This window comes from Oculina patagonica, chromosome 11 (genome assembly GCF_052425735.1).
Source record: "Oculina patagonica isolate OP01 chromosome 11, crgOcupat, whole genome shotgun sequence".
NCBI classification, from domain to species: domain Eukaryota; kingdom Metazoa; phylum Cnidaria; class Anthozoa; order Scleractinia; family Oculinidae; genus Oculina; species Oculina patagonica.
This window is the reverse complement of record NC_135768.1, coordinates 13068818-13091613: the sequence shown is the minus strand read 5'-3', so window position 1 is coordinate 13091613 and position 22796 is coordinate 13068818. Positions and strand designations below refer to the sequence as shown.

The 22796-nt window shown below is 42.7% G+C and overlaps 5 protein-coding genes across 5 annotated transcripts in view; 3 read left to right on the top strand and 2 right to left on the bottom strand.

The window, feature by feature from the left end:
• The window catches only part of LOC144630303 (alsin-like), a 63268-nt gene extending 42542 nt beyond the window's left edge, over nucleotides 1–20726 (top strand). Inside the window, exons 29-32 of the mRNA XM_078488642.1 lie at nucleotides 16145–16208; nucleotides 16296–16384; nucleotides 19225–19321; nucleotides 19988–20726. Of these exons, the coding sequence (XP_078344768.1) occupies nucleotides 16145–16208; nucleotides 16296–16384; nucleotides 19225–19321; nucleotides 19988–20023 (286 nt within the window). The 3' untranslated portion in view covers nucleotides 20024–20726. The remainder of the gene's footprint in view (nucleotides 1–16144; nucleotides 16209–16295; nucleotides 16385–19224; nucleotides 19322–19987) is intronic.
• Nucleotides 216–1202, bottom strand: LOC144630665 (uncharacterized). Its single transcript, XM_078489030.1, has one exon. The coding sequence runs from the start codon at nucleotides 1200–1202 to the stop codon at nucleotides 216–218; it is 987 nt and encodes a 328-aa protein (XP_078345156.1).
• Nucleotides 1496–2962, top strand: LOC144630844 (uncharacterized). The gene has a single exon (XM_078489199.1). The coding sequence runs from the start codon at nucleotides 1709–1711 to the stop codon at nucleotides 2960–2962; it is 1254 nt and encodes a 417-aa protein (XP_078345325.1). The 5' UTR covers nucleotides 1496–1708.
• On the bottom strand, nucleotides 5001–5987 carry LOC144630666 (uncharacterized). Its single transcript, XM_078489031.1, has one exon. It carries the CDS (start codon nucleotides 5985–5987, stop codon nucleotides 5001–5003), a length of 987 nt encoding a protein of 328 aa, XP_078345157.1.
• On the top strand, nucleotides 6281–7747 carry LOC144630843 (uncharacterized). Its single transcript, XM_078489198.1, has one exon. The coding sequence runs from the start codon at nucleotides 6494–6496 to the stop codon at nucleotides 7745–7747; it is 1254 nt and encodes a 417-aa protein (XP_078345324.1). The 5' UTR covers nucleotides 6281–6493.
• Nucleotides 20727–22796: the final 2070 nt, after the last annotated feature.

Below are 22796 nucleotides of genomic sequence, written 5' to 3'. Positions count from 1 at the left end.
CCACCAAACAGCCACCCTTCAAATCCTATACACAAGGAGTCTCAAAGGGACACAAAAAAAACTCCGGCACCAACGAGCACCGAAGGTGCTGAAGCTGAAAGCGCGCAAAGCGCTAAAGCTACAAAGGTCGAAGTCAATGATACACACGAAATAAACAAAGCAACTATCGCTGTTGGTGCGGTTGGAGCTGCAGCTTTGCTCTACGCCCTTATGCGTTAACGTCTCTTCTTGATGTATCTTTCAACAAGAAAAGCAACCGCAGCAAGTATAAGCAGCCAGGTGTGCTCTGCAAGAAAGCCAATTACTTGACCAGCTGTTTTGAAAAGAAAACTTACAATCGAGCCAATAAGACCGGGCAGAGCTGATGCCACCTTTGAGCCAACATCACTTAAGCCTTTCCCCAACGCTTTGCCGGTAGCCTTCAAAGAGTTTGTAATGGCACCAATTACAGCACCAATCGTGACACCAGCAGCAAGAAAGATTGCTGTTACTGTCACGCCATTTTTTTTGAAGATCTCTTTGATTCTCTCACGAAGTGGAAGCGCCCTTTCTCTTTCCGCAATCTGCGTTTGCAAACGCGCGAGCTCCTCGGTTCTTTCAGCAACTCTTTCTTCAGCAGCTTGTTTGTCAGTGGGGGAGGTATTTTCATCCTGTATTACTGCTTGATCTTCATCGTTTTGTCGCTTCAGCTCGGCTTCTTGCTCTTTTAGATCATCCAACGCTCTTGTGTCGTTGAGCCTTTCTTGCAAAGTGTTTCTTTCTCTCTCTTTGGCAGCGAGGCTTGCCCTGAGTTGGTCGACCCGTGTTTGTTCTTTTGTCTTCTGCTTCGATTGTTTTTCAATGGCTACCACCTCTTTTTTCGCGTTGTCAAGATCCTTTTGATAATTTTTTTTCAGTTGCTGCAGTCTCCGTAGTTCTGAATCACTTTCAAGATTCGAACCGTGTTCTTGAGTAAGTGCTTCAATCTGAGCTTGAGTTCGCTCGATTCTGTTTCTCAGATCTTGCACTTCTAGGGCGGCTTTTTCTTTTTCCGATGCGAGTTTTTGGGCCTCTTGAAGTTGTTTTTCAGCTTCTCTTAATCTTTGGCGTTCAGCTTCTCTTAATCTTTGGCGTTCATCTCTTATGCTCTCATTGTCTTGAGCAATAAGATCTTCAGCTGACGGCCCAAGTTCATCTTTGAAGCTGTCTAAAAAGCTTTTCATGAAGCCTGACTCATTTTCTTTTAGAATCTTGTACTCGCCTTTTTTTGTTCCTACAGCAACAATTTTACCCTCATTTTTCCCTTTGCCTCTTCTGATTTTTATTTTTTCAAAGTTTGCTTTGGGAAATTTGCCTTTTATCATGTCTACTGCTTTTTTTAGTTTTTGTCGCAAATTACTTTCATTTTGAAGATCACTTATTGAAGGGGTTCTTTCAAGCAAAGGTGTTTCGTCGTAGGATGTTTCTGGCAGCCCGCTCTGTTCGTGCTGCATCGTTTGCATTTCGTGTTGTTCACCCCGATGGTATGGTGTGGATACCCAACCGGGCTGAAATGGTCGGGTTGTGTCGACCTCTTGTTCCTCTTCATCATCGTTATCACTGTTGTGGTCAAGATCTTGGTCCAAATCAGGGTCCTCGAATCCAAAATCACCACCACCTGTTGCCATCACGTAATTTATATATATTTTCAAATTAAACTTTTCAATTTAACAATAAAACCAATCGAGAGATGGCTGCTGTTCAAGAAAACCTTCGACCGGGACGCACAGAGAAAATACTCGGCGCACTGAAAGCCGAGCGCGCTGTAAAACGAATCACTTTTGACCGCACTGAAGCCAATCCAGAGGAAACTCTGTATGTTTCGGTGCCAAAGCTGAACGAAAACGAGGTCATTGTGCCTGGCTCGCTGGCGCTGCGCTTCAACATCGACTTGAGCGGAGGCCATGCCAACAACTTTCTGGTTGACAACGTCAGCCGAGCTCTGGTCGACAAGTTTGTTGTAAAGTACGAAGGCACCGTCGTGCAGGACACGGTTGGCTATGACATCTACAAAATATTTGAGGATTTTTTCCTTTCGCAGGAGGAGCGCGACGACAGGGTGCCAGAGGGCATTCAGAGCGAGGACCTCAACAAAATTCGCTCAAATGCTGGCGATAAGAAAACTTCAGGAGTCGAAGCAGAAAAAAAGCTGAATGAGCTATATGGAAATAAATACCGGATCCGTCTGGATCACCAGATTTTAACTGACCACGGGGCATTTTATCCTCAGGCACTATACAACGATCTTGTTTTTGAACTGAAGCTCGCGGCAGCCGAACATGTTGTAAGAGGCTCAGATGCAACAAAACTGAAATACAAGCTGACAAACATCCAGCTGGAGTACGAGATGATAAGAAGCAAAGAAATTGCAGATGAGGCATTCAGCGCTTACTCGGGCGGCAAAGAGTTCGCTTACGACCACATCCAGCGTGCCGAAGTTGTTACTTTTGCAAAAGGATCCGACACACGTCTGAATCTTAAGGTCAACCCTCAGAGGAGGTCCCTAAAAGGTATCTTGCTACTTTTTATAGAGCAATATGCAAAAGGTGCAAGGATCTCGGAAAAGTACATTAACCCAGACCTTACAAAAGTAAGCGTCACTGTCAACGGCTCGCCAAACATGCTGTACAACAACGGCATCGAAGGAATGGACATATGGGAAGAAGTTAAAAGATTCTACATGAAAGAAAAAAATAAAACGCAGCACATGACCCTGCAAAAGTTTTACACAGAAGACAAGTTCGGCCTTCTGATTGATCTGCGTTCCATGGCTGACCACTCGATGCACGGAAGCGGCAAGCGCCTTGTGAACACAAAGGACGGTGTCCAGCTTGAGCTAGAGAGGAAAACAAGCGGCTCAGGTAATTTGAACTGCCACATTTACGTAATCAGCGACGCCCAGATGAACATAATTAACAGGCAGTTAGAATCTGTGCTTTTATAATATACGAACGCAAACGAAGTTCTGTTCTGACATGGATCCTTCCAATATTCCCTTCAACGCCCTCATTGTGGGACCAACAAACTCAGGAAAAACAAGGTACGTGGTCAATCAGCTTTGTGGCCCTTTCCGAGGCAAGTTTGACTACATCGTGCTCATATGCCCGACTTTCGCGCACAACAAGACTTATTATCGCTTTGCTGAGGAAGATCTTCGATTTTTTGTTTTCATTTGCGAGCAGCACGAGGTTGAATCTTGGTTAAAGCTTTCAAGATTTCTTTTTGAGGGTGCGAACACGCTTATCATCCTCGACGACTGCGCTGCTTCTAAAGATGTGAAAGGGCGAACGGGGGAGTTCTTGTTATTGTTATTTCTCATCGCCACCCTTACGGCACAGAATTTTTTTATTGAACATATTTTTTTGAGTAATAAATGGCTGACCCGTTCGCAACTTCCACCGATATCACTGCAAGTGAACGAATTATGTTGGAAACGTCCGTAATGGAATTGCTTGAACCTGAACCAGGCAGTATGCCGTCAGAGATGCAAGCAGCGGGACCTGACATTCCAGCTTTACGTGAACAGCTTGCAAGACTTGTTTCAACAGGCAAGTCTAAAGAAGCAATCGGTGTGCAGCTAACTCACGAGCAGGTAAAGCGCTTGACCGAGAAAGACGTCGAAAAGTACTTCAAGAGGTACGAAGCGTATGTTGGGGCCAAGACCACAGAAAATCTTATCGACAGCGCGCTCACTCTTTTTACGAAAGCCGCAAGTCTGTTCAATATTTCAATATTGATCAATATTTCACAACGAAATTAAGAGAGATTTTTCAAAAAACAAAACTGAAGCATACATCAGGAAAAGAGTCAAAAAGGTGGCTTGCTAGTCCAAATATTGGCTACTGGCCTCAACAACTTAACTTTGCTGTCTGGTGCGCGACAACAGGCAGTGGGATAAGTCGTGAAATTTTTGATGAAGAACACTCAGCTCTCAGTTTGCCACCTGTTGTGCGTAATTTTTACCTTTTTCACGTTTATTTTACAATAAGGCGAATATTGTTTCAGATGGGCGGAATTCAGAGCGTAAGCGCCTTGCCAGGCGACCCAACGTTTAGCCAGTTCGACAACAAGTACGACGTGGCTTCGTATAAAAGAATATGCGCTGAGTTCGGTGTCGACCCGTCAAGCGATTTTCGTTTCACAAGAGGCGCCAATCATGGGCTTGGTGATGTTTATATCTGGTTTACTAACATTGGACCAAAAAATTCTGGAGCAAAATACCCCGATTACGATAAATTTTCGGACGAAGGGGGAGCTGCAAGCAAGGGTAACTTAATTCAATATATCGAGCCAGACGACGCTGCATATGCACAGGCAGACTGGTTTTGTCCTAACGCCGCAGAAGGTCTGACTCAGGCAGGTTTGTCGAGAGTAAACCAGTCGATAGAGGCTTTTGTCTACTGTATTCTGGGTTCGCAGGTCAACGTTCGAAGTAGCATACTTGGCACAGGCGGCCGCGCAAAGGAGGCTCAAAGTGAGTTCCTCGTGTTGGTTGAAGACGCTATAAGGCAACCAGATCTGGCAAAGTCAGTTCAAAGATACCAACTTTCTATCGATGAAGCGAAGGTTCGGCTTAACCTTGCTGTCTGCCCTGGTGCCTGGCTGATGCCGGGTAGTATGGTGATAAACACAGAAAGCGTTGTCGGCTACAACAATCAGCTGAAGCAGGCTGTAGCAGGAATGAAAATAGGATTGAATAATGATGTTAATAAATCAACAAAAAAAGCAGCTCTTAAACTGATGGCCGGAGGACCATCAAAGGTAAACCCACCAAACAGCCACCCTTCAAATCCTATACACAAGGAGTCTCAAAGGGACACAAAAAAAACTCCGGCACCAACGAGCACCGAAGGTGCTGAAGCTGAAAGCGCGCAAAGCGCTAAAGCTACAAAGGTCGAAGTCAATGATACACACGAAATAAACAAAGCAACTATCGCTGTTGGTGCGGTTGGAGCTGCAGCTTTGCTCTACGCCCTTATGCGTTAACGTCTCTTCTTGATGTATCTTTCAACAAGAAAAGCAACCGCAGCAAGTATAAGCAGCCAGGTGTGCTCTGCAAGAAAGCCAATTACTTGACCAGCTGTTTTGAAAAGAAAACTTACAATCGAGCCAATAAGACCGGGCAGAGCTGATGCCACCTTTGAGCCAACATCACTTAAGCCTTTCCCCAACGCTTTGCCGGTAGCCTTCAAAGAGTTTGTAATGGCACCAATTACAGCACCAATCGTGACACCAGCAGCAAGAAAGATTGCTGTTACTGTCACGCCATTTTTTTTGAAGATCTCTTTGATTCTCTCACGAAGTGGAAGCGCCCTTTCTCTTTCCGCAATCTGCGTTTGCAAACGCGCGAGCTCCTCGGTTCTTTCAGCAACTCTTTCTTCAGCAGCTTGTTTGTCAGTGGGGGAGGTATTTTCATCCTGTATTACTGCTTGATCTTCATCGTTTTGTCGCTTCAGCTCGGCTTCTTGCTCTTTTAGATCATCCAACGCTCTTGTGTCGTTGAGCCTTTCTTGCAAAGTGTTTCTTTCTCTCTCTTTGGCAGCGAGGCTTGCCCTGAGTTGGTCGACCCGTGTTTGTTCTTTTGTCTTCTGCTTCGATTGTTTTTCAATGGCTACCACCTCTTTTTTCGCGTTGTCAAGATCCTTTTGATAATTTTTTTTCAGTTGCTGCAGTCTCCGTAGTTCTGAATCACTTTCAAGATTCGAACCGTGTTCTTGAGTAAGTGCTTCAATCTGAGCTTGAGTTCGCTCGATTCTGTTTCTCAGATCTTGCACTTCTAGGGCGGCTTTTTCTTTTTCCGATGCGAGTTTTTGGGCCTCTTGAAGTTGTTTTTCAGCTTCTCTTAATCTTTGGCGTTCAGCTTCTCTTAATCTTTGGCGTTCATCTCTTATGCTCTCATTGTCTTGAGCAATAAGATCTTCAGCTGACGGCCCAAGTTCATCTTTGAAGCTGTCTAAAAAGCTTTTCATGAAGCCTGACTCATTTTCTTTTAGAATCTTGTACTCGCCTTTTTTTGTTCCTACAGCAACAATTTTACCCTCATTTTTCCCTTTGCCTCTTCTGATTTTTATTTTTTCAAAGTTTGCTTTGGGAAATTTGCCTTTTATCATGTCTACTGCTTTTTTTAGTTTTTGTCGCAAATTACTTTCATTTTGAAGATCACTTATTGAAGGGGTTCTTTCAAGCAAAGGTGTTTCGTCGTAGGATGTTTCTGGCAGCCCGCTCTGTTCGTGCTGCATCGTTTGCATTTCGTGTTGTTCACCCCGATGGTATGGTGTGGATACCCAACCGGGCTGAAATGGTCGGGTTGTGTCGACCTCTTGTTCCTCTTCATCATCGTTATCACTGTTGTGGTCAAGATCTTGGTCCAAATCAGGGTCCTCGAATCCAAAATCACCACCACCTGTTGCCATCACGTAATTTATATATATTTTCAAATTAAACTTTTCAATTTAACAATAAAACCAATCGAGAGATGGCTGCTGTTCAAGAAAACCTTCGACCGGGACGCACAGAGAAAATACTCGGCGCACTGAAAGCCGAGCGCGCTGTAAAACGAATCACTTTTGACCGCACTGAAGCCAATCCAGAGGAAACTCTGTATGTTTCGGTGCCAAAGCTGAACGAAAACGAGGTCATTGTGCCTGGCTCGCTGGCGCTGCGCTTCAACATCGACTTGAGCGGAGGCCATGCCAACAACTTTCTGGTTGACAACGTCAGCCGAGCTCTGGTCGACAAGTTTGTTGTAAAGTACGAAGGCACCGTCGTGCAGGACACGGTTGGCTATGACATCTACAAAATATTTGAGGATTTTTTCCTTTCGCAGGAGGAGCGCGACGACAGGGTGCCAGAGGGCATTCAGAGCGAGGACCTCAACAAAATTCGCTCAAATGCTGGCGATAAGAAAACTTCAGGAGTCGAAGCAGAAAAAAAGCTGAATGAGCTATATGGAAATAAATACCGGATCCGTCTGGATCACCAGATTTTAACTGACCACGGGGCATTTTATCCTCAGGCACTATACAACGATCTTGTTTTTGAACTGAAGCTCGCGGCAGCCGAACATGTTGTAAGAGGCTCAGATGCAACAAAACTGAAATACAAGCTGACAAACATCCAGCTGGAGTACGAGATGATAAGAAGCAAAGAAATTGCAGATGAGGCATTCAGCGCTTACTCGGGCGGCAAAGAGTTCGCTTACGACCACATCCAGCGTGCCGAAGTTGTTACTTTTGCAAAAGGATCCGACACACGTCTGAATCTTAAGGTCAACCCTCAGAGGAGGTCCCTAAAAGGTATCTTGCTACTTTTTATAGAGCAATATGCAAAAGGTGCAAGGATCTCGGAAAAGTACATTAACCCAGACCTTACAAAAGTAAGCGTCACTGTCAACGGCTCGCCAAACATGCTGTACAACAACGGCATCGAAGGAATGGACATATGGGAAGAAGTTAAAAGATTCTACATGAAAGAAAAAAATAAAACGCAGCACATGACCCTGCAAAAGTTTTACACAGAAGACAAGTTCGGCCTTCTGATTGATCTGCGTTCCATGGCTGACCACTCGATGCACGGAAGCGGCAAGCGCCTTGTGAACACAAAGGACGGTGTCCAGCTTGAGCTAGAGAGGAAAACAAGCGGCTCAGGTAATTTGAACTGCCACATTTACGTAATCAGCGACGCCCAGATGAACATAATTAACAGGCAGTTAGAATCTGTGCTTTTATAATATACGAACGCAAACGAAGTTCTGTTCTGACATGGATCCTTCCAATATTCCCTTCAACGCCCTCATTGTGGGACCAACAAACTCAGGAAAAACAAGGTACGTGGTCAATCAGCTTTGTGGCCCTTTCCGAGGCAAGTTTGACTACATCGTGCTCATATGCCCGACTTTCGCGCACAACAAGACTTATTATCGCTTTGCTGAGGAAGATCTTCGATTTTTTGTTTTCATTTGCGAGCAGCACGAGGTTGAATCTTGGTTAAAGCTTTCAAGATTTCTTTTTGAGGGTGCGAACACGCTTATCATCCTCGACGACTGCGCTGCTTCTAAAGATGTGAAAGGGCGAACGGGGGAGTTCTTGTTATTGTTATTTCTCATCGCCACCCTTACGGCACAGAATTTTTTTATTGAACATATTTTTTTGAGTAATAAATGGCTGACCCGTTCGCAACTTCCACCGATATCACTGCAAGTGAACGAATTATGTTGGAAACGTCCGTAATGGAATTGCTTGAACCTGAACCAGGCAGTATGCCGTCAGAGATGCAAGCAGCGGGACCTGACATTCCAGCTTTACGTGAACAGCTTGCAAGACTTGTTTCAACAGGCAAGTCTAAAGAAGCAATCGGTGTGCAGCTAACTCACGAGCAGGTAAAGCGCTTGACCGAGAAAGACGTCGAAAAGTACTTCAAGAGGTACGAAGCGTATGTTGGGGCCAAGACCACAGAAAATCTTATCGACAGCGCGCTCACTCTTTTTACGAAAGCCGCAAGTCTGTTCGTGCCCTTAAAAAATATTGAAGCTTTGCAAAAAGAGCTTAAAAATGACTACATCATCAACAACGAGCTTTCCAATCTTGTCGGCGGTTTGTCTTTCAAATACGGCAAGTTTCTTGCTCCAGCTTCTGTTGCTTTGATAACGGCAAAGCACATTGATTACAGCACAGCACCACAAGCGACTCTAGAAAGCGAGCATAAAGATCTTCCTGAGTAAATTACTAAGCAATGCTAAGAAAATGCTAAGTAATTACTGAACAATGCTCATTAAATGCTGACCAAAAAACTTTGCTAAGCATTTTTCATTTAAATATATTATTTTTTCTAATAAATGGCGGACCCTGAAACACAAATACCGAGCGAACCTGCAGTTGTTCAAGAAAACGTTCCACAAGTCACTTCAACAACTCCTGCAACAAAACCTGCCAAAAATCCAAAGCGAGTGGCTGCTGGCAAGCTTGCAGCTGAAAAAACAAAACAGGCTCGTGAAGCACAGAAAAAAGCTGCTGTCGAGGCCGCTGCCATAATTGCAAAAGAAAAGGAAAAGAAATCTGCGGCTGCTAAGCGAAATGTAACTCCACCCGTAACGGAACCAGCTCCGACCGAGTCTCCGCCGGAATCCAGCGGTCTAAGCACAAATCAATGGATCTCTTTGCTGGGCATTGGCGTTGCAATTATTACAACTTATGTCAAACGCGAAGACATCAAAGCCTTTATCAAGAGCAAAACCCACCCAGCCAAAGGCACGGCACCAGAACCCGAGCCAGCTCAAGAGGCTCCTGCAGAGCGGCAGCGAATCAGCGCATCATCGAAAATTCCGCAACCAAAAAGAGGAATTCGTCCGATGGATTAATAAACTTTCAATTAAATATTTTTTCATCATTTTATAATAAAATGTGGAAAGTCCCTGACATCCAACAGTTTATGTTAACCGTTGCTGCAGTTTCAACGGTTGGCTTGGTTTGGATAAATTTCACGGAAAAGTGCGTCAAAACAATCGTTTGGATTGCAAAAAACCCAGATATTTTCGTGAAAGTGCGCGAAAGCGCTCAAGAAGAAGGGGAACAATGAATTTTCAATTAAATGTTTTTTTTTTATTTTATACTGAACTAAGTTCTACCGTCATGTCCGACAACAAACTCGTGAAAACACTCATGGATGCAGCCACCATTACAGGTCTAGCCGCCGGAATCGGCTGGGCTGCCAAAAAAGTTGTGAAAGAAAACTTCACATCCGACCCAAGCAGCAGTTTTATGAACTATGTAAAGTTCACAGCCGTCATGACAGGCAGTATTGCACTAAAACAATATCTCGAGGACCAGAAAATCCTCCCCACCAATTAAAAAAAAATTCGCATAATATAAGAACAAAGACACACAATGGCAAGCATCGCGATTATGGCTGGCGGAGCTATCTTGAACGCTGCTGCTTTCATTGGCGGCAACTACCTTGCTCGAGCTTTGGGTGGCGGAGATGACGCCGCTTTAAAAGAAAAAGAAAGACACGACAAAGCTCTCGAGGCTTACCAGGCCGCTTACGCTAAATACTCTCGCGACCGCACCAAGCTCCTCGACTGGATACAAACCAACGCGGAAATAAAAGAGCAGGCCAAACAGAACTTCACTAACACTGACTACGCTTTCAAACTCTACAACCAGGCACATCCTGACAAACAAATTATTTCACCGAAAGAGCCCAAGTTTTCTGATTTTTATAAGCCAAGCGAGCAGCAGAAACAAGGTGAACTTATGTTCGTTGGTGCTGGCGCGCTTGCACTTGGGTACGCTGCCTTTCGGTTTCTTTAAACTTTTCTTTTTTTCTTGTATACGCATGGATGCAAAGATCTCGAAAGTCTACTATAGCCCCCAGGGCTACTGGAAAGGAATTGCCGCGATAAAAAAATTAGCCGAGGCCGCCAAGGTTTCCGAAGATGCTGCAAAAAAGTGGCTAGTTAAGCAGGCCCTTTGGCAGATCTACCTTCCGGCACCACGATACGTTCCTCGCCCAAAATTCGATGTTTCTACTCCTAACGCGGTCCACCAGGCGGACCTTCTTTTTCTGCCACACGACAAACTGCCGCGAGAGCGAAAAGTTTACAAATACGCGCTGACTGTTGTTGACGTTGCCAGCCGTTTCAAAGAGGCCGAGCCTTTGACATCCAAAGATTCAACTGAGGTTGCAAAAGGTTTTCAGACAATTTACAGGCGAAGTGCACTAAAATGGCCACAGATGCTTCAAGTTGACCCTGGTCGCGAATTCATGGGAGCTGTTACCAAAGAAATGGAAAATCACAAAACCTATATTAGACGCGGGCGTGTTAATATCCACAGAGATCAAGCTATTGTTGAACGTTTTAACCGCACACTAGCAGAGCACCTGTTTGGTTTTCAGTACGGCAAAGAGATGAACCTGGCATCTGGCCAGCGGTCGACAGCGTGGGTTAAAAGGCTCCCCGAAGTTGTTGCCGCTCTGAACAACGAAGTTACACGGCTGACGGGCAAAAAACCCTCAGAAGTCATTAAAGTAAAAGCCGTTGCTGCCAAGCCTTCGACTCCTTATTTAAGGCCTGTTGGTAAGAGTGAGAAAAAGCTCCCCTCCTCCGTGAATGTTAGATATTTGTACCAGCCGGGTGAGTTGGAAGGTGGCGGAAAACGTGCCACCGATCCAATCTGGTCTTTAAAAGTCTTTTCGCTTGAAAGAGCTGTAATGAAACCGAACGAACCTGTTTTGTATTACTTGCAAGACGGCCCCAAGCGCGGCTTTGTGCGCGAGGAGCTGCTCGTCGTACCTCCTGATACCTCCCTTCCACCAGTCAATGCCAGCTAAAGGTGATATTCAATCGGTTCGGTATGTATTCCATCGTCAAGCACCCAACGTTTGTCGTAATAGGCGCTCAAACCCAGTTTTTCCTGCTCGTAAGTCACCATTTTTCCTTCCTTCATACGGAAGCCTCTGTTATTCGCTTTATCAACGCTGCCTTCAAGAGCTGCCTTGAAACGCTGCCAAGTTACTTCGTTTTGCGTCTTTGACATACCCTTGGTGCTAAACTTCTTTTTTTCACCCTCTTGTTCCTCGATGAAATAACACTTTGAGCAAAGCGCAATCATCCGGCTGCCCGTACACTCAAGCTTAAAGAGACCAGGGGTGCGGCCGCTCCACTTGTCCCAAGCCAGCCATTGTTTTTTTTGGGACTCGAATTCAAGTTTCAGCGAGGGTTTTAAAATGTCTTCAAGCTTTTGTGCCGAAATACCCATGTAACAGCTGTCTGTGTCCATCTGAATGAGCTCAAAGTCTTTTCGATCAAAATACTTGTCTAAAAAGTCATAGTAAAACTTGAGCATGCGCAGCTTTGCTAACTGGTAAACCGCGATCCCAACTTGAAAAGGCCTGCTAATAGTTATCCGGGGCTTGCGGCTTTCCAACTCGTACGCTTGCCCGATTTCATCTAAGTCGCTGAAATACGCGCTTCGCAGGGCTCGGTCAACCACTTTTTCGTCTTTTGTATAAATTACGTTTGTTTGCCTTTCTAGAGCCTCGATCAGCTTCCCGTAAGCACTGTTTCCTAACAGCTTAAACACGTCAGCCAGCAAGGCCTTGCTCTTATCAACATCGCCTGTTCTCCGCGCCTCTGTCACTTGTTCCACAAACCATGGGAAGATCTTTTTCGGTTGGTAGTTAATCCTCCGGTAAACAGCTTTTATCACTGCTCCGTGTTTTACATACCAGCGCAAAAGTGGTGCATACAAAAGAATCATTTTGGCAGAAAGAGCACCGACTAACTTTTTTCCGTCACCTCGATTTCTTTTTGTTTTTTGCAAGTATTCAAGCATGTGGTTTGGAACGGCTTCACCTGGTACCTCTTTGTTATAAAAGAAAGGCGGCATCTCTTCAAACTTTTTCCATAATTTTTCTGGAATCTCAATATCCACTTCAGCAAAGCCAAACCAGCTCCGAGCGCCTTTCAGGTCTCTTGTAAGTAAAACAGCCTCTTCTTCTTCATGTCCAAAAAAGTGGCGGACTTCTTCATTTCCGCAAGGCATTTCTTCTAACATTGTTGACAGATAAAGGGCATTTGCATCGTAGCCGACAATGTTTTCGCAAAGATGCGGAGAGGAGTACTGGTGTTCTCTGATCTTTGTAACACCAGCTTCGTGGTACCTTGTAAATACTATGCTTGGCCCTCCAACAACAGCTCCTTTCAGCATTTCGTACGCTTCTTCGCAAGGAGAGAAAAGTTCAGCCCCTCTTTCAACAGATCCTCTGAGCAGGTAATGTAAGCTAACCCCGGGAATACTGACTGCGTCTTTAAGAATGTCGATCCTCTTTTCAGTGTAAAAAGTTTTCATCTTTTCAAGAGCCTCCAGGCCAGGAGACACGTCGAGATTGTTGTAATAGCGCAGCCAGTCTGCAAAGGTGCGCATGCCCTTTTCCGCAAATGTGCGCTTACACCCCTCCCACTCCTCCCTTGTGAGCACGAATTGCCCTTTCAACTTCGAAAACCACGCCGGGTAGTCAGGAAGCCCAGGGTAGTCAAGCTTTTCGGGGGAGTCAAACCACTCATAAGGAAACCACGATTTCTTTGCCTCGCATTCATAAGCCTTAACCCACTTTTCATAGCTTGTTCCCGGCCCAAGGTAGTTGATAATATCAAGGAAACGAAAACCCTGAGTGAGCAAGAACATGATTTTGTTACAATTTTTTGCCACTCTGACTTTGCCCGTTGTGTCAGCAAGACATTCAGCAAAGTTGTTTTTGATCAGATTCAGATCGTAACTGCCAGAGTTAAACCCAACTACAGGAACTTGGTTGCACCATTCCTCGATTTTTCGTTGTTGTGCTTTTAAAAGCAGGCTTACGTCTTCTGGCATAAATTCTGCTCTTACACGGGCTCGAATGTTTTTTCCGCGCCTCTCAAGCTCTTCCATAAACTTGCGGACCAGCTCTGCGGGGTCTCTTTCACAGATGTGAGTGGGCTCTCTTTCAAGGGTGTCACCGATGCTTGCCGAGATTGGCACGTGCGCGTTTTCGATCGTGAGCGTTGGAGTCGGATCCTTTCGCTGATTATTGTCGCCATACGACTCGAAATCGTACAAAATTGCATGCGGGTAGCTTTTTGTTTGGGTCCGCGGTGTATCAACAAAGCTTTTCCCAACCTCGCACGCCCAAGCCTCGATCACATGGTAGCCGGTCAGTCGTAGCCAACTTGAGCGTTTCATTGTGGTTAAAAACCTGTCTTGACATGTTTGATCGTTGCGGACAAAGATTTTGTCACGATCTCGTGGGTAACATTTTATACACCCGTGCCAGTAGCAGCCGTGGTATTGAAATACAGTTTTTGAAATAGGGTCGTACCCGTCGACAGGTGCGCGCTCAACCCAACGCTCGCCACCATGCCCACACATTGCGTGGTGTATGTGAATTTTCCGCCGCTTAGCTTCTTTTTCAAGCCACCGAAGCGATTCTTTGGAAGCTTGATGGCTTGGATAAAAAGCCTTCTCAAAGCTTGTCTGTGGTTCTTCAACCTTTTCGCCTGGGCAAACGATTATTGTTTTTCCTTGGCTGCAAGTTTGGGCATGGCGTTTAAGGTGGCAAGCTTGTGTAAATCTCGCGTTGCAATGGGCGCAAGAAAAGATTTTTGCCAACTTTTCAATATCTTTTATAACAAAAGCGTGACCTTCGTAAGTTCCGATTGTAAGCACATTATTTATCTTTTCAGGCGAGTTTCTTTTTAGGTGCCATATTAATTCTCTTTTTTCTTTCATCTCATTGTCAATTCCACTTATATTTACAGGCACATATGTACAGATAACCTCTGGCTCATATACACGAATGCCAAGCCAATCAGAAAAAGGTAAACCTTTGTTAAGATGCCTTTCAACTTTATCTAATTCATCAAGAGATGTTTTTGGACAGTCGATCGGCACAGTTTCGAGTTTGAAGAAACTCTTTGCGAGACCTCGAGCTGCTGCTGTGCTTCGATGAGGAAGCGCTCCTCGATGCACAGCAATACAACGCCATAGACACAAATTATCTTGATAAGTATCTAGCGCAACCATCGGCCGGCCACGCGCAAGGTTGCGCAGCCAGTCTGGTAAGGGGCCTGTGCCCAACAGCGGTTGACGGTCAAGCACAACCTTTACCTCAACAGTAAAAAAGCTTACAAACTTCCACTTTGTAGAAGGTCTTTTTATATTGTCAGAAGCCAGGCGTTTTGTCTCCTGTTCGCTCAACCATTTTTCTGCTGCAGGCAGCTTATTAATCCGAGGTGAGCCGTGGTTAATGTAGTAAACAATGACCGTGTCATTATCAATGTTGCGCAACCGATACGAAAAAACATACCTGATATAAAACGCAGTGTTTACCTTTCCTCGAATATTTTCCATAAAGTTTGGTGTAAGGTCTTTTTCCAGACCTCTGATAAAGCGCCATCGAATAAAACGACGCCCATTCTCCTCCTCCCCCTCGTATTCCGCGACATCAAGAAGGTTTAAAATCTCATTCTGATAATTTGTTACCACCCGATTTTCGTGTGGTACAAAAAGATCAAATTCATTTTGAATGTTCTTCCTTTTTTGCTCCTTCTTTTCCTTGCGACGAAGTCGCTGAGGGGGTTTTGGGTGATACTTTTGTGAAAGCAACGGTTTAAGCAAACGCTCTTGCACTTCAAGAGGGATCGGCTCATCCAGTATATTACGGACAACTTCACGAATTGTGGCCTGTGGCATTCGCTCAATTCGTTGCTCAACCGACTCGACGAACTGTTTTTCTTTTGCCGACTGGGGCTCGCTCAAAGACATTTCGCTGGAAGGCATGTACCTGATAATCACAAATGTTCAATTGACATTCCGCGTTTCGCGAGGCGAGCGCGCCGAGCGAGCAAGCCGGCCAAGCGAGCTAGTCGGCCTCGCGAGCCGAGAAGAAAAAGGTTTATTTTTTAGTTTTATTAGTAAATAAATGGGAAAATTAGGAGGTGTTATTCGGAAACTCCTCTCTTTACTACTGTTTTTAACTTAAAAAAGTATTTCAATCAACACTCCCGTGGCTCGTTTCGAAACGTTTTTTTTATTCCGCTCATAAGCCCTCCCGGATATAAGCCCCTCCGCTTATATGCCCATCCAATACCCCTTACAAAGTTGTATAAGCCCAAGGCTAATAACCGGAATTTTACGGTATTTTATTTTATAAGTGCAGGTTATCGCGTGACCCATTAGGGGCAAATTGCATCATTCTTGAAAACCTCCTGTGCAAAACGCCGTGTTAGGGCTAACCTGAGATCATGCCCTCCCTCCCGTCTTATCACGCCTGATCGCAGGTTATGTTAGGGCCTATAAGACATACTTATCTATTTAATCTTTGTCAACTAACTTTTAGTATTTTAATTTAGTATTTTAACTATAATTTACTTTAAGCTGTTTAAGTTTTGGGATTAAGTTTAAGTTTTCTGCCGTGGGTCTGTATTATGCATAGAAGATGTCAAGGTCGAAAAGTTTGGCGATGTTCTTGTGATCTGTGCATTATTAGTGTACAAACCCATGACCGAATTATTGTAATCATTTTGTAAAGTTAATACATCCCAGATGGTTGGAGTACGTGCTATTAATTACATGTATTACTTTCCTGACAGTACAAAATTTAGTCCAATGGAGAAGCTTGGAGTTCTAAAGTCAACGTTTGAACAGATAAATAAAGTAGGTTGAACTTTCCTATACTTTGTTTAGCATACGCTTTGCAGAATCGCAATCAAATATTTCTTATTGTCCCTTTTTCCTTTGTAGGATGTTAGTTCATTTTGGCAAGGAGAGAAAAAACTGATGTCTCTTGACGATTTGTTCCCTGTCTTTCAGTTTGTGGTCATCAGAGCAAGGTATAAAAAAAAACATTCATTCATTTGTGGTGCGCTTTTAACTGTTGCTTAGTGGTGTATTTCTGACATTGGCTCTCTTTTTCTCATTCAAATTAAATACTCCAATCTCCAAATTTTGCTTTTCCGCGTGCTCGAAAAGAAATATTAAATTCTTGCCTCAAACTAATCAAAAGTCCCTCAGTTTAAGCCGCCTCGTACCACATTATTGCGCAATAGTGAACTGAACTGGTGGGTGAAATTGTTAAAACCGAAAATTTGTTTTAAGTTTACACTCTAAAAACTATAGACTGTTCTTGCCAAATGCATTCCTTCTTGTACCTTTATTCATCCACCACCAAACTAAACTCGACTTAGCTTAAATCCCCGCGGTTAAAGATTAACTTCTTTGCTAAACAACTTAAATTTAACTCCTTTGTTGCCCAACAAATTTGCGTTATACTGTATCATGCAAGGGGTGATGTGATACTCGTGAGCAAGGTCAATCGCTGTCTTGTTGCATGTGTCTTTGTAAAGAATGCAAGATATTTTTGATTTCTAATTCTAAAAGAACTCATCAAATATAACTTGTTTTTTTCGTTTATACTTTGTAACAGTCGTTGTTAACTGCCCAGGTGTATCTTGCTTTGTGTTCTACACATCGATTTCTTGTTGAGTTCCACTTGATTTCTGTTTGTTTGTAACACTCTTTTGTTTACAATTTCTATTCAATCAAAAGGGTTTCTAAAACAGCTCTCCCCACAGGCTAGACTCTTGTCACAAAGGCTAGTATGCCACTGTAAAAAAAGCCTGCAGTGCAGGCGTCTTTTCAGCCTCACTCCTACTCCCCAGGACGCGTCTTTTTCCTATCCCCAATCCTCTCTCGAGTACGAATCCAAGATGGCGCTCGCCCGATCAAAATGCGTTCGAATTCGCTCGCTGAACACGTCTGCTTTGACTAATCCGTTCAATAGCCGGAACCGCCAGCAATGTTTTAAATTAGTCATTTGTTGCCAAATTTGAAGCCTGTCATTGAATTAACCCACCAGAGTCGCAGGAAATTTGATTTTATCTTACATCCAGGAATGCGAAGAATCTTTACGCAGAAATCTTACATTAAGAATGCGAAGAATTCTTACACAGGTATACAGAAAGCCCCCAGATATCCTCGTGTCACGTGTCTAGACACGTGACACAAGGCAAAACAGAATGTTTCTTTTCATCTTCAATGACCTTTTGGACAGTTTTGCAATCTCTTGGGAAGAAAAGGCCAGACCAAAACTACCAGAATCCATTTCCTTTTTTCCTTTGGTATTTAATTAAAACCATGAAAGAGTTGAAAACGACAATATAAACTCCAAAGAAATAAAGCTGTTGGGTTCGGTTTGGTGTAAATCGCCTATTTTGCCTCCACTACTCAACTGGAAACACATTTCAATTATAAATTGTGCGTGTTGGCCAGCTAAGCCACCTCCTGGATATTCAATTTCAACGGATAGCACAAAAGATTACAAAGTATTGATAGGATCAGAAAACTTTGTGCACCAAAGCCGGACACGAAAAGCCCTAAAAACCAGCAAGCGGAGAAAACGGGAAACGTGAGGCCTCGACCAAGGCGGTGGCGCATCTCTTGGGGTTTTAGGGTATCCTTTTCCAACATACTGAAAACAAATACCGTATTTTCTCGATTAAACGCCGGACCCCGATTAAACGCCGGCTTCAAATAAACGCCGGGTCTCTGAGGCCAAGTTTTAAATAAACGCCCCCGGCGTTTATTCGGGGTCCCGGCGTTTAATCGAGGTCCCGGCGTTTATTTGAGTCGATCCAATAAGTGAAGATATTCACTAGAAAAGCACTGATATGACGCGTACTATATGGTATACGGCTTTTGTTATTTTAATAAATGTTTAACGAATAAGTCTGGCGTAACATTAACTGCGGTTTATGACGTACAACAACACAAAATTGAAAATATAGTAATGTTAGTCAATGTTCCGGCATGCTCTTTTTGTTTTTTACGCACTCTCTTTCTTTTTGTTGTAGTGCTCGCTGTCGCTAAAATCGCGAGGATCCCTCCAGCGTTTGTTTATCAGTTGTTTTAGCCTTGTCAAAAATTGTGCTTTCTGGGTGGAAATCGCGCATTGAACAGTAATAGGGACTTCAAGGCCGCCTTGTTCCAAGTTGCTAGCTGTTCTGTTTGCACAAAACTGATTACAATATACACGGGCCGTATGTAATGCCGTATGTATGAGAAAAACGGACATAATTTGAGGTCGGGTCCAAGGGATACAACGTCCCGCCACGACAAACTGTTCATGGGTCTCGAAGAATGTGAAATAATAAATCAACTTAAAAATGATTGAAAATTTTACTTCATAAATAAACGCCGGACCCCGATTAAACGCCGGCTTCAAATAAACGCCGGGTCTCTGAGGCTAAGTTTTAAATAAACGCCCCCGGCGTTTATTTGAGAAAATACGGTACTTCGAAGTATAGGAAGTTACAGGGTATCCTATTTTCTCATACTGTGTAACACAAAAGATACATTACATAATTACAAAATACAGAAACCTAAGAATAGCCAAACTAAAAGAGAAAACTTGCATCCGAAAAAAGAAAACCAAACTAAACCTAAACACGGCAAAGGCTGGCCGTAGAATGTCTCACCTCGCTAACGGTCACCAACAACAAACTAAAATCCCACTATACACTGCGCACCTCAAACCCGTTCCCAACCCTCTGGTCCGTGCCGGCAAATAGTAATTTATGCTAATAAAGATTATCACAAATAACATACAGTTGTGTGAACAACTTACCATTTCTTTTATTTATTGTTATTGTTATTATTTTTTTTTTTTTTGCAGGATTCCTCACCTAGGTTCAGAAATTCAGTTCATTGACGACATGGTGGACAGTCACGTGCATGTAGGAGAACAAGGGCACATGTTTACCACGCTTAAGGTATAATATCATTTTGCGCGTTTTAATTGAATAAACACACGTAATTCAGACAATAGTTATTTGATCTCCGTCATCCGATGTTCTAGAGAAGTGAAACACAAACGAACAAAGTCACTTTTTCAGGTCTTACTTTTAAATAAAGACATATGTTTATGCGTTCGTGTTACCCTGCTACCGGTATATTGGAATATAATGCCGTTGGCTGAGTGATTGTCCTTAAAATTTCACACTTGCCACTGAACAGTTTATTTTCGGACAATCTTTCATTATCCTCCATTGTTCCAGCTGCCAGAAAGGGGGTTTTTTCATTAAATTTGTTCTCTTGACCTTATGTGGCCAAATGGTGTAATAATGGAGTATTAAAAAGCCATATATATCGTCGTCTCTCTCGTACATGTAAGCAAAACCAGTTTGTGGATCATAATACAAGCTTTGAGGTTTTGCTCTCATGTAAACTAATTGAATTATAACCCCGCAACATAAAAGAAAAATCTGAAAACGAAAAGAAGAGACAATTAATCCAGAAAAAGTTTGAATACTTTATTAGCCACGTGGTTTTGACCATTTCAGTTGTGTCAAATTAGATCCATACTACCATTTCAAAGCATATTTGCACAATTTATAAATTAGTATCTTGTGTTAATATTGGTTTTATTTTGTCCACAGGCTTCTTTTTTCCAGATTCAAAATGAGAAAGGCTGATTGGTCATTTTTAACAACAAGTTAAACAAGTTTCCACTAAGAGAATGAGCATTCCAAACTTTACATAGTATAATGTGTTCATTGTAATTCTCTGAGTAGGTGTCGCCTTTTTTGCTTATAGTACTCTTACTTTTTTGTATCATTTTATGTACAAAGGATTACTGTTAGTGTATCAGAAGTGTATGTACAAGGGCAATGTTTTGAGGAATGGACATTTTCAATTAGCAAAACATGGTTTTATAAAGCTGTTTGTAAAACCAACTCCGTCAGTTTTAGCTAATTTTATCGATACATGTATATATTTTGACCTGCTACCTTAAGATTTTTAATATATCACAGTTATAGTATATGGTATTATACATATGTTACTTGCAGTGAAAATAAAGCAATTCGCCAATTAATTATTCTGACTTATGCTTGCAAGCGCTGTTACAGACTAGTTAAAGAAATGTCTCTGTATTACTTTACTCAAGAAAAACTGTCGCAACAGGTTTTAGAGATATCTTGATTGGATGTGCACATGCTGTAGACATTCTGATTGCATATACCCAGGATATACTTCATGGTTGAATACCGTAAGTGCAATAAGTCGCACATCAGTTATAATTGACCAAATTTAAATTTCTTGCTTGACGTATTTTTTCTAGCATGATGTACGTGACTTTCAAGCTAGAACAATACGTTAAGCAAGAAAAGTAAATTTGGCTCAGTACTGACAGCTCGGTGAAGTATTTACTATCTCGGTGCATTTCTCATCTGCCCGGTCTGCTAAACAACGTGAAATTACAACATTATTCACTTTAGAACGGTGAAGTAACCTTTGGCCATGAGACCCATCTTGCAGTCGTTACTGGGGACAAAACAGAAGTCGTAAAGCCATACTGTCCCACAAGGATGCGAGATTAGACTCTCCATCTCTCGTTTCGTAAGTGGCGATTGGCTTTCACAGAGAACAACTTTGTCCTTCACAACCTTATTACTTTACAACAAAAAAAACCCTTTATTTAAACACAGGATTCTGAACTCTTTGAATATGTATATTTATGCATGAAGGTGGCTAGACCTGCGACCCTGGACATTCATGGAAACAAATATATAATGACACAATTTCCCTAAACAACCTTGAAATTCCCGCTTTTAAAGACCCAGCTTTTACATGTCAAGATTTCCCACCACATTAAAAGATCCCCCGTTTAAAAGATCCCCAAAGCAGTTTTAACGATTTCCGAGTCCATTTCCTGACTCGCCGTTTTATGTCTCAAGATACCCCTTTCTTTTGCCGGGGATTCTTTTCGCGCGTTCAATCAGAGTTTTCTTTCTTCCGCTGTCACTTCACGACTAATTTTAGGGACGGACCATTAGAAAAGTGATAGGGGGGGTGGGGAATTTTCGGCTTGCACGAATTTTTTTTTTCTGTCCATTTCTTGTGCAGGAATTTTTTTTTCGGGTGAAACCCTCTGCTCGAATTTTTTTTTTTAGACAAATGTTTTTTTCTTCAGACAAATGCCATGTTTTGTTACTTTATACCATGTTTTTTGACGAATGTTGCTTTGTTGATTATTTTTTTAAATATTTTAAAAATGCTGTTGTTCATTGACTTCATCCTTTAGGCACTGTTAATAAGTACCGAGGGGGGTGGGGGGGGGTGGGGGTTGGGGTGGTCAAAGGGCGGTGCAATTGGAAAAAGTGGAGACCCATCCCTTCCTTCTAGCTCAAAACACCCACCCCTGGGCGAGGGTTGGAAATTACATGATCCACCCCTTTCTACAAAAAATAGTTAATAAGGAAAAAGTCTGTTTGATTGTCTGTAATGGATTAGAGGTTTTTGAATTGATATCAGCTTTAAAAGTGCGATCCCCATCATACGCCACCATAATTGTCCCTAGTGGACACTGTAATTCTATATGTAGTTTCTTACACATCTTCTTTCGCTTCTTAACACACCAAAGCAGGATGAATTTCTCGATCACTTCGTATAATAGATTTGTGTTTTTCATATATTTCTGTGTAAAGTCCGTGGGAAAACTTAGACATAATCATATGCAAAAACTAAAACAATACGTTATAGAAATTCATAAATAATTACTGCAGAAATCCTATTTGACCGGAATTGACAACATAAACTAAGACCACTGTATATCGTACCATTCATGTTTGCAATCTGTTTGAGAAATGAGTTAACTAGTAAGCAATCTACGCAGGCTAGAGAGAGACGAGCTAAAGGAATGTTATGATCACAATCCATCTAGGGGGGTGTGGGGGCATGCTCCCCCAGAAAATTTTGAAATTTCTAGGCTCGGAAATGCTATTTTCAGCGTTCTCCACCATATATTTCGTCGAAAAATAGATCTCATCAAGTGTTAAATGATGGCAGGTATTTTCAGGTATTAATAGGACCTTTCCTTCTGCACGAATTTTTTTCTTTGCCTTCCCCTTTGCACGATTTTTTTTTCTTGCCATTTTGGCTTGCATGAATTTTTTTTTGGTTTTTCCCCCACCCCCCCCCCCCCCCCCATCACTTTTCTAATGGTCCGTCCCTTATTTAGAAATGGAAAAGAGAGGAATACCTCTGGAACCAGGATAGTGATCGACTAAAAGAAGAAGACTGAATAGCGGGCTGTCAGGGGATTTTATTTTGAGTCTGGGAAAATTGACATTTTGGAGAAAAGTCAAGAAGATTGAAATTGATTTAATACCATCAATGTTATCTCCACGATGTTTTTCTCTACAATCAAAGGCTGAGGCAACTACTGTATCAAGAAATTTTGTAATA

Excerpts from the sequence above, each read along its gene's own strand:
- LOC144630665 (XM_078489030.1), bottom strand. The coding sequence starts at position 1,202 with ATGAAAAGCTTTTTAGACAGCTTCAAAGATGAACTTGGGCCGTCAGCT.
- LOC144630844 (XM_078489199.1), top strand. The coding sequence starts at position 1,709 with ATGGCTGCTGTTCAAGAAAACCTTCGACCGGGACGCACAGAGAAAATA.
- LOC144630666 (XM_078489031.1), bottom strand. The coding sequence starts at position 5,987 with ATGAAAAGCTTTTTAGACAGCTTCAAAGATGAACTTGGGCCGTCAGCT.
- LOC144630843 (XM_078489198.1), top strand. The coding sequence starts at position 6,494 with ATGGCTGCTGTTCAAGAAAACCTTCGACCGGGACGCACAGAGAAAATA.